The sequence below is a fragment of the Procambarus clarkii genome, chromosome 78 (genome assembly GCF_040958095.1).
Source record: "Procambarus clarkii isolate CNS0578487 chromosome 78, FALCON_Pclarkii_2.0, whole genome shotgun sequence".
In the NCBI taxonomy this organism is placed as follows: Eukaryota; Metazoa; Arthropoda; class Malacostraca; order Decapoda; family Cambaridae; genus Procambarus; species Procambarus clarkii.
In genome coordinates this window covers 20,759,636-20,778,769 of record NC_091227.1, presented here as the reverse complement: position 1 = coordinate 20,778,769, position 19,134 = coordinate 20,759,636, and the positions used below count along the sequence as shown (strand labels likewise).

The 19,134-nt window shown below is 37.2% G+C and overlaps 2 protein-coding genes across 11 annotated transcripts in view; both read right to left on the bottom strand.

Moving 5' to 3' along the window:
- Positions 1 to 1,640, bottom strand: part of LOC123746006 (sorting nexin-5) — a 55,342-nt gene extending 53,702 nt beyond the window's left edge. The window contains exon 1 of one of the 5 annotated variants that reach the window (XM_045727127.2): positions 1,529 to 1,640. Coding sequence is in view for 1 of the 5 variants with exons in the window: in XM_045727126.2 (XP_045583082.1) it covers positions 1,265 to 1,293 (29 nt within the window). In the remaining 4 variants the exon portion in view is untranslated. The other 4 variants (XM_069314194.1, XM_045727126.2, XM_045727128.2 and 1 more) reach the window with 4 other exon arrangements.
- A 3,239-nt stretch (positions 1,641 to 4,879) lies between these two features.
- The window catches only part of LOC123746009 (transmembrane protein 41A-A), a 16,288-nt gene continuing 2,033 nt past the window's right edge, over positions 4,880 to 19,134 (bottom strand). For 2 of the 6 annotated variants that reach the window (XM_069314192.1, XM_045727138.2), the window contains 5 exons: positions 17,573 to 17,703; positions 13,190 to 13,342; positions 11,944 to 12,108; positions 9,641 to 9,779; positions 4,880 to 7,830 (listed from right to left, as the gene is read on the bottom strand). In XM_069314192.1, coding sequence (XP_069170293.1) covers positions 7,658 to 7,830; positions 9,641 to 9,779; positions 11,944 to 12,108; positions 13,190 to 13,342; positions 17,573 to 17,703 — 761 coding nt within the window. In that variant the 3' untranslated portion in view covers positions 4,880 to 7,657. Of the gene's footprint in view, positions 7,831 to 9,640; positions 9,780 to 11,943; positions 12,109 to 13,189; positions 13,343 to 17,572; positions 17,704 to 18,766; positions 18,956 to 19,134 lie in introns of those variants that run through there. The other 4 variants (XM_045727140.2, XM_045727143.2, XM_045727139.2 and 1 more) reach the window with 4 other exon arrangements.

The window sequence follows — 19,134 nt, the reverse complement described above, 5'->3', positions numbered from 1 at the left end:
TTTTTTTTACTCTATAAATACTAAATTTTACTATCTAATTTCCTTGTACGTCAATATTTGTACTCTGGTACACGGCTACAAAAAGTACTATCTAAACAGGAGGATGGGTTGGAATTTATTAGCAAAAATTTAGAAAACTTATTTGCACATACAGTATTCCAATGTCTAAATTACAGGAAAAACTTGTATGCATGTACTGCATAATATAAAATTTCAGATGATGGCATTTTGCATTTAAATTTAAAATCACAATTTTATAAATTTTTCTTATTTGTTAAAGCCACATATCTAACCTGGAAAATCATGAAAACCTTTGATGTTTGTAACTTTATATTTCATCTAAACTTCAATTAAGCAAGATGTCAATGTATAGTATGTAAATCAAATCATAAATCTTCACACCATATAAAATAATAATTCACTGTCGGGACAGGAAGCCAGAATGTATTTATACATGATAGGCTTTTATCGAGGTCCACATCCTCCCTCATCAGCCTCACCTTACCCTCATAAGACCAAAACACCGAACCATGTAGCTATCCACTGTATAACAACTCGGTAACAAAAAATCAAGCCAGTAGGAAAAAATACGTCCATGCTAATTCCTGGACATGCCAATGCTGCACCCCTCCCACTCAAAGATCAAGCCAGAAAATTAAAAGTAACAATGAGAAAACGCCAAGCCAACATGAGTATATAGTACTCGGATGGGAATACAAAGACAGGGATCTAGGACAGGGTAGAGGGAAGGAATGGTACCCATCCGCTTGAACCATCAGGGATTAAACGTTGACCTGCAAGAAGCAAGGCCTCCACTGTACCATCAACTTCCATGATCCAATACGAACACTTTAAATCAAAACGTCATAATACTATAGGTGCCGTTTTGAATGACACCCCGTAGACAAAATGGTTATATTCGAGGTTATATCACAAGACAAGAATCCGAATAAAGGTATATGCCCATTCAGAATGTATCCACAAAAAACCATACCCTACAACTCGAGTTATATCACGTATACCACACACCACAAGAGCTATCCCACTACACAGACTAGCCACACACACACACCACAAGAGCTAGCCCACGACACAGACTAGCCACAAAGTGACCCCAGCACCCAGGTACCTGGGAGCTAGCTGGCTGGCTTGACCCGGGGAGAGATCCGCCCCCCAGCGCCTGATTCACGCCCACATTCCCCAACGGGTAAATACACAGCCACAGAGTCTTCCCACCCCCTGGAGGAGAGGAAGGCGAGCTTACGTGTGTGAGGAGGGAAAGGTGGGGGTCATGCCCGGGGCGAGGATACACCCACCGCGACCCCCGACACAGAAGGATACACCCACCGTGACCCGCGACACTCGCGGATAAACAAACACTATCGCGCTGTCAGCTGGCCGCCTCCCTCTCGCCCTCACGGGGTCACAATTCTCCTCACTCCGGAGGGGGAGGGGAGGGAGCACGTGTCACATGTCGGTTAAGCCACTTGTATTTATACAAAAAAATGGACCAAAATATACTGAATACCTGTTTGTTTAAGAAGGGAGTATGTGTCTGTGGCGTCTCTTTATCGGCACCCGAACTGACAGCGAGATAACCTTAGTAATCTCACACGTTGGGAGAACAATGCCTACAATGCCTGTTGCATACACACACCTTACCTTATCTTCTCTCTGCCCTTCAGTTATGTAAACAATTAATATAAAAAGTTACTTCTATGTAAGCTTTAAGACTACCAAAACTCATTAATATTTATGCAAGAATAATTAATAATTTAATAATTCATTGTGTCGGGGGACAGGCAGCCGGAGTAATGGGGCTCAACCACCGCAAACTACCTGAAAATTCATCACCACCCAGCACAAAATCAACTATTACAACTATTTCAAATTCTTTTTTGGCAGACAGCTTGCCATCCTTCTCTTCAAATCCCTAAACTCTTCTTAGATGGGTCCAACAGAACCCACGAATCTTACACAAGAAATTAATATAACTATAAATTTCCCCGGTTCTGCAAGCACAAACCCATAGGATCAGTAGACAATAATAGTAGACTTAGTACAGGAAAAAGTTCGCTCACTGTTGAATTTTCTGCAAAGTAGATAATGTCTCTGAAGATGAGGTCACCATGCCACCACCATATTGTATCCAAGCATGCATGCTTGGATACAATAATCCAAGTGGGGCGCAACAGAGATTTGTACAATTGTATAACTATATTGTACCTCTTTTTCCTTGAAGTCAAAGTTTCGTTTGACTATTCCTAGAATTTGGTTAGTTTAGCCAATTTATTATAGATCCTAGGAATAATCAAACGAAACTTAATTTAAGGAAAAGAAGGTAGTTATACAACTGAACAAAACTCTTGGATTATTGTATCCAAGCATGGAGATCCTCAGAGACATCTCTGTTTCCGAGAAAGTTCAACACCAGGCGACGAAATCATTCCAGAACTAAGTCGAGTCGCATATCAGGAACGGTTGAGGCCACGGGGCTAACAACACTGCAAAACCACATGACAGGGCTGATCTCATCGAAATTGAAAATACTGAACAATTTTGAGAATATTGGTCAAAGCTACTGCTTCAAAAGGTCAGATGTATCATGAACAAGGAGCAATGGTTTCATGCTCAACAAGTCACAATGCAGAATAGAAAATAGGAGATGCTTTTTCATCCATAGGGTCATGACCCCTGGAACCACTTACCCGCCAAAGCCAGCTGAATTTCCAAATCCAGCTCGATAAAGTTATCAGGACAAATGGGGGGGGGGAAAGGGGGGACCTTTGACCAGCTGCAGACTTCTTGTCCTGTGCCTCAGTACTCACCTAGCTATGCTTGCGTGGGTTGAACCTAGGTTCTTTGGTCCCTCCTTTCAACTGTCAGTCAACTGGTGTACAAATTCCTGATGCTATTAGGCTCTATCACATCTACATTTGAAATTTATGGAGTCTGCCTACACCACATCACTGCCTAGTGCATTCCATTTGTTAACTACTCTAGACCCTGAAAAAGTTCTTTCTAATGTTTCTGTGGCTTATACGGTACTCATTGTTCACCTGTCTCCTTGTGCATGTACCACCAGTGTTAAACAAACTATCTACCCCTATCAATTTCTGTGAGAATCCTGTATGTGGTGATCATGTCTCACCTAACTCTTCTTCCAGCAACGTGAGGTTCATTTCCTGTAGTCTTTCTTTATAGTTCATACCCTTCAGCTCAGGGACTAGTCTGACAGCATATCTTTTGAACCTTCTCCAATTTAGTCTTGTGCTTGACTAGGTATGAGTCCATGCTGGAGCTGCATACAGGTACTTTGATGGAGTCCACACCTTGTCAAGCACAAGACGAAGCTGGATAAGGTCCAAAGGCAGGCCACTAAACTAGTTCCAGAACTGAGGTATGAGTTACGAGGAATGGATATGTGAATTACACCTCATGTCTCTGGAAGATAGAAGAGTTCACCACATACAAAATTCTCAAGGGAATAGACAGGGTATATAAGGACAGATTATTTAGCATGGGTACACAAGGGGATAATACGGGGGACACAGGTGGAAACTGAGTACCCAAATGAGCCACAGACACATTATTTTATAAATATTTTTTCAGTGTCAAGAGTACTTAGTAAATGCAATGCATTAGGAAATAAGTAATTATCAAAAGAAGGCACCAAACCGGGAAGGCTATGTAGCACCATCAAATGTGCGGAATAATCAAAGGGCGCTAAATATCACCAAGGATGCCAATACGAGAACAAAAACGCATAAGGCGAACAATATCAAAAGTATCCGAGTCACCAAGAATTCTATTGAAGGACAGGTGACCGCGAGGGGCGGTCGGAAAGCAAGACATACGCTCGTCCTGGAAGTCAGGACATTCAAGAAGGACATGCACGACCGTAAGAGGGACAAGGCAATTAGGACAATAAGGAGCAGGGCGGCAATGCATTAAGAAGTGATGTGCTGGAGGCTGACTCCATACACAAGTTCAAATGAAGATATGAGAGCTCAATAGGCTCAGGAACCTGTACACCAGTAGATTGACAGTTGAGAGTCATAAGATTTATACTTTTGCATAAATAATAATAATTATTATTACAGTACAGTATTACATTTCTTTATATACAATAAGGTACATTGCGTTGTGAAAGTAAAAATTGGAATTTGAGTGTTACATTCTTACAAAGCCACTAACATGCATAGCATTTTGGAAAAGATCCTCAAGCTAACCAATAAATGTAATAGGTAGATTATAAATGAATTTGGGTTAAAAACAATAACTACATTACAAATTGATTAAATAGATTATACTTATGAAGTTGGATGTCTTAATTACCAAATTGGGCAATTGGGTATCACAAATTACAGTGAGTTAGTAGCACAAGGTGGAAAACTATGAGGATGAAATTAGGCTGAGTACTGTATTGACTTGAATTAAGTAATCCCCATAGAGCCTGCATTAAATGTAAATTCGATTGATCTCGGTTTAGCATGAGTAATTTAGTGTAGGGTACTAGGAGCCAGTACAATTAGGTGGCATATGGGTATGTTAGTAGAATATTTGAGAATTATTTAGCAAGAAGTGCACAGGGATTAAAACACGGGGATCATGTGGCAGAGGCAGACGACCAGCATCTTTGGAGCCGAGAGTGGTACAATGTATTAAAGACGAAAGAGTGGTGAGAAGACTAATTGAGCAAGAAAGTGGGAAAGTTTGTGGTGACAAAGCTTCCAGGTGAAACTACTCTTAAGGGTCCTTTCATGGCGGAGGCATCATGGCTATAAAATACAAAGATCAAGATCGGAGACTTGCCAAGACTATTTTCTTTAACTATCAAATTACAAAGCACACATGATAAATAAATGAATATACTACATATTTTAAAAAATTTATTAATGAATAAGAATATTTATTTTAAATAAATATACAAAAGTTTTAACTGCAGACTGCAAACGTCAATCGTTTACACATTTACAAAGTATCCAATACAATTTAATTTTAGTTAAATGACAAGTCATTTAATGGTCATTTCCTTGGGTCATAAAACAAAGCTGTCCCCTATGGAATAACATTTAGTTCATACAAATACACAGGTATATGTACATGTTTAAAAGTTTGTATGCATACATGTAATTATTTTACTTGTGTAGGTGTGACTAATTATTTGTAACTACTGGAATTCCATCATCATCGGGTACAGAGGCACGAGCTGAAAGACTGAAGACCAGTACTGTTTAAGATAAGAAAGGTAAATACCAGTTGTATATTCAAACCTGACACCCATCCATTCACTATACCTTTCATATTAAACATCATGGAGAACTCGCACCACCACTACATTTAAAAAAATCATTCACAGGAACACACCCTCACTTAATAAAACCAGGCATGATACTCTTCATGAATTGAATACAAATTTATTCTCTCTCTCTCTTTCACAAACTGATGCCACTTAGCCTTGTTCTGTTTCACTTATTGAACTGTTTACTACTCACTGTCTAACCACTTTCTTGACCTCTTCCCTCTGCCTATTCCTAAAATTCACTTTCACCTGTCTATTGTTAATTTGTACATAACCAAACTTAGTTCATTGTTCTCAATATTACTAATTGTTAACTTCTACACTACCTCCTCCAATGACATTTTCTTTCTTAAGTCTATCTTGCTGATACCACACATGCTATTCAGATTGACCATCTCTACTGATCCATTTCTTAATTTTCCTGTTCATACATTACCAGCATCTTAAAACACCTGTGCATAAGAGTATGCATTACCAATCCTCAATGTAGCCTTCCAGTTGCATATCTTCCCATCTTATTTTTTCCAGCTTGAGGCCTCATTGTACTAGTTGCACTTTCAGTCCTGGACCCACACTGACCAGCCCGTCACAGCACACTTATACTTCACACACATTCCACTTTGGTTTTCCTCTCTATCCGGCCATCATAACTTCACCTTTGTTTATATTCACTTGCCCAACCTACCTGGGGCTGGATAGTAGAGCGAACGGTCTCGTTTCATGCAGGCTGCTGTTCATTCCTCCACCAGTCCAAGTGGTTGGGCACCATTCTTCCCCACTCCCCTCCCCAGTCCCATCCCAAAATCCTTATCCTGATCCCTTCCTATAGTCATAATCGCTTGGCACTTTCTCCCAATAGTTCCCTGTAGTTCTGCCCCTGCCCCTTACATTCACTTTTACCAATCTTGTCTCGTATACATTAATATAACTTGGAACTAATCTTTATAAACCTTCATTACAGTGATGGCCTCACTTCTGGCAAAGTAGAAAGTAATTATCATCGCTTTTGGCAAAGCCTGCTCCCGATCTTCAGTGGTCCAGGTGGTTGGGTCCCATTTCTTCCCTCCATCCTCATATCACTGGTCTTGGAAGGAATAGGGAGGGCATACTAAATGTACAATACAGTCAATAATATTTTAGCACTATTTCCTGATAATTAATTTACCCCTGTTCAAAATTTTTACAACATTTGCGTACATCAAATTTAATATAGGCCTATTCTATTTATGGTACTATCATGGACTAGGTTCACTCCAATGTTCTTCTCTTGACCTGCATCATGATCGCATTCATACACTGTATAGTATATTAAACAATGGGAACATTACACAATGTTGACACAGCCATACACTTGTATAGTATATTAAATAATGGGAACATTACATAAATGTTGACACATCCATACACTGTATAGTATATTAAATAATGGGAACATTACACAATGTCGACATTGTCTTGCATTGATTACATTAATCAAACCAATTACTCATTACTCTTCATCATTAAGTTAATCCTAATGATGGACACTAATTTCTTAATACAAATACTTTGCAGAATTTAAGAGAATTTACCAGTAACATATATACTGTATTGTACCACTCTAATGAATCCCTTCTAGATCTGTATCATGTAACACATTCCTTCAACTTCAACATGTAACCTGCCAAGAATCCAGAGCAGTACGTACTTTAGTCTTATATATCCTAATGTCACAGAACAAGACAGATCCCGATGGCACTCCGCAAATACCATTATTTCACGATAAATTACATCCTACAACTGTTTGCATCACTTTACCATTTGAATAGTGATGTACTATGTAATCCATTCATTCCCTCTAGTAATATTAGCCCTCCTTCACAAGGTAACACTTACATTGCACTGTGTCAAATGCTACTGTATTGCAAAAGTCTAAATGTATACAATCCACCCATACCTATCACTTTTACTGTGATATTCCACACATCGCACAACACGCATAAATATTTGGGGAGATGGGCTTGGAAGAAGTCGACTGATATTTTCAGGTTGACATGAGCTGATCAGCATGTATGATGATTTCACCAAAGTCTGATGTAACATGTACTAAGAGGGAATATAAATAAGCCTCATAAATTAGATGGAAAAACCATGTCTGAAGATAAATCTTGAGGTAGAGATACAATGAGAAAGACAAACTTTTGAGAATCATTTAAAATCTCATTGGCACAGTTTGTAATTGAAAACTATAATTTGTTATCGATTGTTAAAAATTGTGCAACTTTGTACATTAATAAAATTTAATGCCCATTGCAAAATATATTCTAGAAACAAAAATCAGTATTATATTTATGGTCAGTAAATACTGCAATGTTATTCACTGTGTCTTGATTTATGTTTGCGAGAAAAGTGTGTCAGTGTTATCATCACTAGAGTTAAAGTGATGAGGGCCAGTATCTGCTTGTGAGTTAAAATATCATCCATTGATCGAATGTCGGACAGCATCTCTCCAGCCTGAATGCATAAGAAGTTGTAGGGCAGCAATCCTGAAAAGTAAAAACATAATAAACATCTGAAATAGAAATGAATGAAGAATTGACCAGACCACACACTAGAAGGTGAAGAGACGACGACGTTTCGGTCCGTCCTGGACCATTCTCAAGACAATCGACTTGAGAATGGTCCAGGACGGACCGAAACGTTGTCGTCCCTTCACCTTCTAGTGTGTGGTCTGGTCAACTTACTTTAGCCACGTTATTGTGACTCATCGCCTGCAAATGAAGAATTGTTTACATGTAGAAATTACTTGTGTTCAAGACATCCTTAATCTCATAGAAACAGTAAATTACAAATTTCAAATTAGAAACAGCATCCAGTAATTAATAAGTTGAGGTTAATAAGTAATGTAATTTCATGTAATTAGCTGAAAACTCAATGGTATTTAGGTTTAAAAAAATATTCAATCAACACAAACGTATATGTTTAGTCAACCTATGGAAGCATTTACTTGGGCTGTGGTGAGAAATGCATAGTACATGCAACAGCACTTTTGCTATGATGTTATGTGCATGGACTTTTAGCCTCTCTTAAGCTAACAACCTTATCCGTGATCTTTGTTGTGTAAACAAGACAAACAATTAAATATACTTCCTTATTTAACCAGCAAGTTCAAAATCAAAAGCATGTACTGTACATCAGTTCATGCTTTTCATCCTATCAGTCATATTATAACAAAACACTACTATTAAAAAAACCACGATACATATGCATGGGTCTAGTTTAGTTTAATTAATTTATTATGCACCCCATACCCATCTCGTGGGCATGGGTGTAGCAACATTTTGAATACAGTAATGTGTAGGAATTCAATGTTCAAACTTTGATTTGTATCATCCAAGATAAAAAAATATTGACATATTTCCATGTGACAGATATGCTAAACATGACATGGATAAATAGGGTATTCAAACCGTCTCAAGGGCTTCATTTGTCTGAAACTAACAAGACAGCCACATGCTTCCAACATATTTGTCTAGTACTGTACTGTACTGTACCTAGATTACACATTTGTTATCACTACATCAAATATAATATTAACATAGAATCACATACTGCTGGCTATTCTACAATTAAATAAAAATACTGTACATTTTTAAATACATAATCAGGCTGGCAATCTAAACAAAACACGAATTATCACTTTTATTTATCTCAAATATATATTTTTACTCGTTTTATTACATTGTTAATTTTATACGAAAGGCCAATACTTGCCTTTTCTTAGACACACAGAGCTGTTCACCCTTATAAGGTTCATACTTCACCTAAAGCCCCCCTCTCACTAATCTAGATACACCCACTGATCTGGAAGACAACTTGACCAACTCCTATCAATCACCCTACAGCATGCATCACCAATCACCCTACAGCATGCATCACCAATCACCCTACAGCATGCATCACCAATCACCCCACAGCATGCATCACCAATCACACTACAATACGTATCGTTAATCACCCTACAGCATACATCATCAATCATCCTACAGCATGCATCATCAATCACCCTACAGCATGCATCATCAATCACCCTACAGCATGTATCCATCAATCACCCTACAGCATGCATCACCAATCACCCTACAGCATGCATCACCAATCACCCTGCAGCATACATCATCAATCACACAACAGCACGCATCCATCAATCATTCTACAGTACATATCATTAATCCCCCTACAGCATGCATCATCAATCCCCCCTACAGCATGCACCATGTACTGCATAACACCACTCACATCATAGCAAAGCATGATGTAACATCACATTCAAAAGCTTGAAAATAATGTACTTACCAATTAAAACAGAGAGAAAGAACATGGGTAGTGGTATATTAATATAGGGGGCCGTCACATTAAGAAACCAATTAGGCGTCATGGGGAACACTCGCAAGCTGATCAAGAAGAGAAACAGCCGATGTTTATTCTCCAGCAACTGCCAAAGGAGACAAAACAAAAGATCTCAGAACATATTAAGGTATTATTATTGACATTCAATGATGCAGTTAATTGGGCAAAAAAAAAAAAAAAGGGGGAATCATAAATATTCTGTCAAAATTACATAAAATGCTGACATATAGAGCAAGAAAGGGCCATAAAAAAAAATTGTGAAATGCTTCATAAGGAAATACTGTGGCTATATTTTATATTATTGTTCATAACTGTATGCTTGACTACCGCATACACATTAAAAATAAAGTGACCAAGTATAGTAGAAGTAAGTAAAATGTAACAATTGCCATTTACATTACTTACTATAACATCAAGATTGTTTATTTTATTCAAACGATGAGTCACAATAACGTGCCTGAAGATATGATGACCAAACCACCCATCAAAAAATGAAGAAAACAATGACATTTCAGTCTGTCCTTGCCACTACCAACACTAGTAACACTGCCTTCCCTTCATATCTGAACTTAAAAATCTCACTAATACACTTTGTCCTTGAGGTAAAACTCGTCTTTCCACAAACTAACATTCTTCATAGTACTTTGGTTAACACTGATTCTCCTGCTTCCAATGCTGCTGTTGCCTACTCTATTGCCTGTTCATCTTGTCCTCTCCAATACTTTGGTGAAACTGGCTGTACACTGAAAGACAGACTTAAGGAACACAAAAGTGTTAATTCTGCTGACACAAACAATGCTCAATTTTGTCCCATTAGAAACTCTAATCATCCTATAGATTAGTCTTCCAAAATAATCTCTACCTACCTTTACCCTTCAGAGACAGCGTCTTTTCGAATCAGTTCCGATACACAACATGCCCAGCATGAACCTAAGTCCTGGCTTTGTTGCTGTTGATTCTTCCCTTTTACAGTACATACTTAAATACTGTACTCTAACCTTCTTAACAAACATGATCTGACTTAAGCTTTGCTCCTTTCTCTTGCCTCCTTTTTTTTACTCGTACCTTCCTCTTATAAATAAGATTAACAAATCTTATCTATTAATAAATCAACAAATCAAATAATTTCAGAATAGAATGAAATTAACCTTCATCCTATCCATACCTTTCATCTTATTCGTACCTTTTTCTCTTACCTGCTCATCACCTCTCATATCACTCATGTCACTCTTACCGTATTTATTTGCCTGTCCCTTCCTCTCTTTCATTACATGACTTGATAATGATCCAGGACAGACCGAAGCGTCGTCGTTTCTTCATTTTCTGGTGTGTGGTTTTGTCATCATTTATTTTATTTATAAACAAGAAGGTATAATGGGTTGTGAACATACACAGGTTGGTGATCAGGTGGTACATCCTTGCAAAGCCTTGTATCTAGCTAGGAGGGACCTTGATAAGCCTAACAACCTTCCCATTCACACAGAAATCCCACTAACGTGTTATATATAATATCAAAGAGAAAATACATCAGGGCTGAGAGGTGGCACGAACCTATGACCCCGTTGTTTATTAATACAGAGAGAGTTGCTAGGGAATTAGAGAAAGTTTTTGAATGAAATCTGCAGCTGGCAATTAGGAGGACGCGGTATCACCCCCGCAAGCCCCGGCATTGCCAGTCTAGTAGAGGTAGACCTCTGACATTGCCATAGGTAGACATTACCAGGAAAAGTACGCAACTGGCAATGCCGGGGTCGTAGGTTCACGCCACCTCACAGCCCTGGTGGATATTCTCAACCTTCCTATTGTTAACAATTCTTTACTTCCAGCTAAGTAAAACAAGAACATTTCTCTCTACAATTTGAAAACAAAATACAAATCTTATAAATTTGTTAAAGATTTTGTTTTGAACAGACGAAAATCTGTACTGAAAAGCTCATTTCAGACAGGCAAGTAAAATGGTCAGAGTAATGTATTAGAAAACGTTATTCACCACAAAGGTAATGTCGATGTTTGGAAGACATAACCCAGCATCCACTCTGTACTTAATACTGTACTTACATAATAAAATGGAATAATATAAACATTAGTTTAAATAATATATGAATTATGGTGGTATAAGCTGTGATAATGGCTACAATAAAGAATGAGGCAAATAAAGGCTTTAGATCTGTTTCAAGTAAATATAGAGCAAAATTAACGTTAAGTAGTGGTTAATGGTTTGTTTTACAGAATACACCTAAATATATCACCTTTCCCTGAAGCATTTCAATCTTGGTAGCAAACATCTTTTGAATAATTGCTTTTCCCACAAGGCGAGACAGCAGGAAGCAGTTGGATGCACCAACAGCTGTCAGGACACAGCACAGTGGAAATCCTAAAGGCCAGCACCCAAGCACGGCTCCACAAAATAAGTTCTGTAAAAACTAATTGGTCAAACAAAAAAAAAAAAATTTAATGTTAATGCAAAAATAGATACAGTACAGCTGAATGTGTGTGGATTTCAGATACTATGACAAAACATTTTAACAGTGAAATTGAAAATAATAATTTTTCCTGTTAAAATTTCATTATTTATACTGTACAACAAAACAGCACACACTCAGTTTTAATACTTCTCAACTGTCGGTTTTACACTAAATCACACGTTGTCAACCAGAACACAGATCTCCCAAAGACAAAGACACTGGAGGACTACACGAGTCAGGTTGTAGAAGCTTTGTGGATTAATGGAAGACCAAACAACAGAGGCTGAAAGTATTACATGAGGTGCCCCACACCAAACCCTCATCATAGTTAGATCATGGTTTTTTTTTTAAATAAAATGAAAACCACTAAAGCCTTGGCTCACAATGCTCATATTTGGCTGTATTCAAGCAACAATTTAATCTGCAAAAGTTATTTCTCATTACAGTATACAACAAGCTTAAAAGTAGTATGATATAAAAAGGACTAAACTCCAAGTAGGAGTTGGCACAATTCAAAACTTATCAGGCTTACATAAGAAGATAATATTTAATGTGGGGTAGCCAGTGACAATAAATAATTGTTTAATCCCAAATATATATACCATTTCATGTTATTCTCTTTCCAGCTTCACCTGACACATTCAAATAGAGCACATGCAACACACGATATATTTACTGATGAATGAGTAAGTCTTCCACAGTCAGGGAAACAGTATCACTGTCTACTTTATTATTTTCCACTGAATATAAATTGTTGCATTGAGTTCTGCTTGAAAGTTTTGACATATGGCAACCTAACAAAAATGGCAAATTTATAGCCAAAGGCTACAAAATGTAATATGAACCAACTTGATTTGTGCAAATCTGTGATTTCCAGAGAGCCAAACATGTTTCATAGGTAAACCATAACAGCTCTTCCCTAAGTGTATGTAACTGGATTATCACTATAATAATGACCAATGCATGCATTTGCCTACTGATTAAAACGTCTGTGATATTAGAAATGCAAAAAGGTAGATAGGCTACATACCAAGAGTGCAGAGCCAGGGATAGCAAAGGTCTGCTTATAGATGTAAGCTGCTGAGAATAACAGAAGAACATAATACCAGTGGTCCTGTTTGTAAACACTTGATGCACGCACAAGCTCTTTTAAGTCTTCAAGAGACTTTGGAAAATGAAGATCCTAGAATAAAAGAAGCATAAAAAAATATATAAACTGTAAGTACAGTGATAAAATTTGAATTTCTGCAGCATTAGGATAATTTGGCAAAATGTCGAAAACTATACTATTTTTATCATAAAACATGCAAAAGTTAATATTCTGTGTTTACCTATGTATTTTGGGTCAGCACTATATTGTACAGTTAGAAATCAAGTATGGTAATAAAGCAATCATATACTGTAATGCAAAACATTCATCACAAGCAGCATTCCAGAGCAAGAGATGAGGACCATGGTAAATAATTAACATTACCCCTTTAAAAATTGGCTGATATAATGAACATTAATTAGTTTTAATCCTAAATGACAAGTCTCCAATTTTCAGCCTAATCTAACCTAGAAGTCAAGTTATGGTAAAGGTTATTATATGCTTAATGAATCCTATAAAAATCAGGGAAGCTATAAAAAATATATTTTCCTTTACTTAGCGCAGATGATTGCATTTTAACTTTCATGTACTGTAAAACATAATTATTTAATTAAAAGCCCCGGTAACACTTTATTGATTTGTCTAACACAGCTTCACAGGCCTTTAACTTTTTTTGTAACCTATCGAGTCATATAATACAAAGTAACATCAACATAACATTCAGAATTTAAAGTCAATGGACATTATTATAATCTACAGGTACATTCTTTGGAATTTGCTAGCCAGAATATCCGGGAGGCAGCATCGAGGAAGTTTTGAGAACATGTGTTAATGCACATTACAATAATCACTGCACCTGGAGACAAAACTCCGAGATTTATAAAAGCATGGGATGCTACTTGAAGCTTGACCACATGACATGTGGGATTGAGACAGCAATCCTAGTCAATTGTGGAAGGGAAAAATGCTACAGCCAATAGGCTTGTGATGTTTGTTCAGTATGGAGTGCTATGACTGGCTAAGGTGAATAAAGAATTTCATTCTGGTTCTAGCAGTGAAGCAACGAACTTGTGTCAGGAGTTATGTTGAGACTTGTGAGTGTCCTGTTTGCCAACAGATGCCTTTTTTAACCAAGTGGTGGATCAGAATTATACAGGGAGCCAGAATCAGAAGTGAAGCGTTGTGAAAGTGAGATATAACTGATCAATAAGACAGCTAAATGTTAGCCCAAGTGTATCTACATTGAGAGCAACAAAATGTCCAACAACACAAGAGGAGTACAACTAAGTTAAGAGATTAAGTGCCAGAAGCTAATTGTTGGATATTGTGATGCAAATTTGTATCCGGGAAGAAACCCACCTGGCAAATTCAGCTTATTTTGCAGGTCTTTATACCAATCAATGTAAAATTAAATATTCAATCAATAGGTGTGTTCATGAACTTCAACAACTTTAAAGTGGATTTCTGTGCCAAGAAGTTTACCATTAAGTTTGCAATATGGGAGATTACAACTGCTTAAAAGATGTAGCCCATCATCATACAATGATCCTGGCAGAAAATAAGGCTAATAACCATGTTCACACCAAAGCTTTAAGAATATGTCGAGGGATTTAATGTGAGGCACTATTACAGTATTCTTTAAACTTAGGATCATACCCCATTACCAAGTCATGGGACTTTTATAGTATTCATTGTGTCGCCACTAGGATTAAAAATATAATCGCCTAGTCGCCACCAGGAAATATGATGGTTTTAACTCACTGCACCAAGTACTAAGCTAGGTGAAATAAATATACACCATATGAAGAGTTAGGTGAAAGTTGCTTTTGCTTTTCATAATACAATATTGAAATTATAATCAAGCTGAACTTTATGCCTGAGCAAGAAAAGGGGCTGCTGCCACTCACCTGTAATATAACACTGAAAAATCATCACTGCTACTAATTAGGACCTTTGTTTTTTGTTGTTGTTCCCGTTTACAACAACCTACATGTGACGCGAGATTTTTGACTCTGAAATAGTTAAAAAGGAAGAATAGAATACTGTATCTGCCGTCATTAATTTTATGAAAACTTGGGCCATAATTTAGTTTTCTTTGGGCTTAGTAAAAAAATATCTTGCATATACAGTACTGGGTCAGAAAAAAATTAAAAACTGTCAGAAATCAAAGGATATTCATGAAGATGTATGACAACGTGTGACTGGATAAAGGATGCCAAAATAGTTGTGATGGCAGGAAGTTGAAACTGATCTTTCCACCACATAGCTCTTTGCTGTTAATGAAATTGTGAAGATTGTAAACAGCCCTGGTGCCAAATCTGAGGACGACAGTTACAGTGCCGCTGATCATGAAGATAAACGATGCCTCCAAAGAATTCTTCAATAATTTGTTTGATTGGTTGGCAACTGATTGAAGATTCTCATTGGCAGTCTTCGTACCTCCACCAACACAGCCTCCTCAAGTCCACCATCAACACACAAACTAATGTACTTGTTTTATGCATTATTATGTGCTTTAAATGTAACTGTTAAGGTAAAACTGTCTATTCCTTATTTAAATACATAATGTTTAGTAGTTGTTCAATACTGCACATACTGTAGTTGTTACAGTATATACTTCTTGGGTGAAGAAACCTCAACTATCTGCCAAAGTACTATCTTACATGATGACCAAACTACGCATCAGAAGTTGAAGAGACAACATTTCAGTCCATTCTGAACCATTATCAAGTTGTGTTAGGGAGAGAGGAAGGAATGGGCAAATAAATAAGGAAAGAGTGAGGTGAGGCGCAGGCGAGAGAAGGTAATATCTAGAAGGTAAATCCCGTTCCTTCTCGTTTCCCTAACACACAACATGATAATGGTCCAGGGTGGACCGAAACATCGTTGTCTCTTCATCTTTTGAAGTGTGGTTTGGTCATCATATCTTCAGCCATGTTATTGTGACTCATCATCTACTACGTCACATAATTCCCCAGTATAAGAAAGGAAACTACCACTTTCTTCTTACCTTCGTTGCTCATCACTCTGCATGCATGTGTATTACGACCGTATAGAGCTTCAACCAAGACGAATGTTTGGACACCACCACCAGTACACCCTCCACCCACCCCGAGCCCAGGCAGGTGTGCAGCTGCAAGACCTGATGGTTTCGATATTACAGTCTAAGAACCGCCTGTTACACTGCCGGCTCCTCGTTCAAAGCCTCAGTGACAAAGGAATGTGAATGTCCAACATCAGGGTTATAAATACCCATGGCCTTGGTCACCTCGGCAGTCTCTCTCATCAGGTGCTCAGGGAATCAACACTACAGCCTCCGCACGCGCTTGCCTCCCACTTCTTCGTGTGCAGGTTTTAAGTGCTTTAATGTAAATACTTTGTGTCATCCTTATTTTTGTGTTAAAGTAAGTTTATTCATGTGTTATTATTTCTCTTGTGTGCTACCCAAGTGTGTTCAATCAGGGGTTTTAGGTATTTTTCATATGTTATTTGTTCATTTTGATATTAGATTAAATTGTCTTAAGTTTTTGTCTGAGTATTCTTTCACTCCTGTGCAATTTTCACATTGCAAAGGCCAATGCGGTCATATTTTTCTTAATGTGAAGTGCCTGCCACATTGCATCTGCCCAGTATAGCTGCACTACTGAGTCATGTCACAACTATCTTACACATTGCCAGGAATGTGCATTTCCAAACACCGTATTAATATATTCACAGGGTGAAATATTCAGAATGCTTGTTTGTGCTACTTAAGACAATATTTCAGCTTAATAATTAAATTAGTATTGATAGGACAATATTATGCAAAGTAAATTCTTATTGATTTGGTAAATAACTAGGTCAACTCTTGACCTAAGTAAAGGAGTACAATAGTTTTATTTAAATAAAACGCATTCAGATTCCTAACCATTACTTGTCTTCAAATAACCACAGTATCAGTTATTGCCACTCAAATGAATAAAGATGACAAGTTCATTTTAAAATAACCTTGCACATAACTTTAGCCCCTATAGATTAGATTTACTTGAAGTTGGGAAATTCAATTTTTTTGTGATCTAAAACTAACCTCTGTAAAAATTTATCAGCACAACTGGAAATGTCATTTACTGCCTCATTCCCTTGTCCTGGAATGCCCCACTATGTGGATAAAGCAAAACATATCAGGACTTCCTATGTCCATTATAACACTGCTAAATACTGCATAAGCAACAAAACAACATACTTTGATAAAAAAATATACTGTACTGTATATGCAACATGAATAAGATACAGTATTAATAAAATAACATTCTATACATATGCCATTATGATCTCAGTACATACCGGGCTGACTCCATCCTTTAAAGCTGGCCTGTTGATAAAGAGAAACCAGAGGAAAAAAGAAGAAACAGCAAATGCTGCTGGAGCAATCAACAGCCTTACGTAATCTCTTCGCTGAACGCTTCCCATCGTGACTATAAACAAAATAGTTTTAAGGCATTACATAATAGGAAATTACTTACATAATATCCAGATAAACCTTTACAGGAGATTATCTTAATATTATTCTCAGGCAACAAAAATCTAGGAAATCAAGCTTAAATTATCAAAAGAAGTTAGTGATTATTAAAAAAATTTAAAATAGCTTTTATTATTTTAATGATACACCAAAGTATGGTCACTGTATAAGTGGCAAAGTTTCACTGCTTGAAGTTTAGGAAACTGCAATAGCAATGCTTCTGTCATCTACATAAATTAAACATATACTGTATGTATGAAAAATTAAACACCTTGCTAACATCTGCGTGTGTGTTGTTTTCAGGCCATATCTTTTCCACTTGTTTGGGAGGGTGCAGGCAATAAGATATTAGTCTACTAATTTGATTTTGTATTAATTAATAATGTACAGCATTTTAAATTTTGTAAACCAAGTCAATTATAAATATAAAACCACTCATAAATGAAGTTTTTGAATTTAAATTGATGTTGCAGTCACTTATGATATAATGAGGGTTCAATGGGGCTTAAGAATATTTCTGTTGGTCATTCTAGGCTGGATTGAGCATTTCACAAGTGCCTCCCTAGAGCCTCTATGACCACTACAGGAATGTGAATAAAGAGACTTCTATAGTGCCAGTGCCCCAATGCTGTCCAACCTGACAACACAAATTTGGTCAATTGACTCGACAGATCCTTACCAGTGGGATCAACTGACTTATTTTTGGGGGGGTTTTTGTACTAAATTTATAAAATATTACTCTTGAAATATTTATTATTAGAATTCAATTTTTTTTTAAGATACCGTATAGTACAAAAAGTTATATAATATTTACATTTGGTCTACCCCCAATTCATATACTATACCTTCTATTATTTGATACTTCCTAAAACTGTTTATTTGCATACAAGTGATATGAGGAAATAACATAAACTACCCATGAATCTTCTTAATCTTAAAGAGTTGTTGTTGATGATTTAGGAGTGGGGAAGAAATGGTCAGTGGACTTCACTAAGGTGAACGTTATCGCCTCCACTCACCTTCCTGCCCAGTCTCTCACCATTAACTTTGAAGTCTATCAAGTTTTTGGATTATTACGAAGCTGATAAAGCGGTAGGTGTGGAGAGGCAAGAGAAGGTTTATAAAATATACAAGTACTGTAGAGAGGAGTCGGGGGAACCACCTGACCGCACTCGCCACCAGCTGGAAGGATCCACGGCCTCGATCAGCTGACTCAGGTAAACAAACATCAGTTCACCTTCTTAAACCCCATTTTTTAAAATATTAAGAACGTGGAGTGTATACTCGACAAAAGTCCTGGGCAGGTAGTGGGACAAATTTTAGTATAATTGTTCCTTAGAGTGAAAAATTGAAAATAAGTGTTTATATTGGAACTTAGTTTGATATT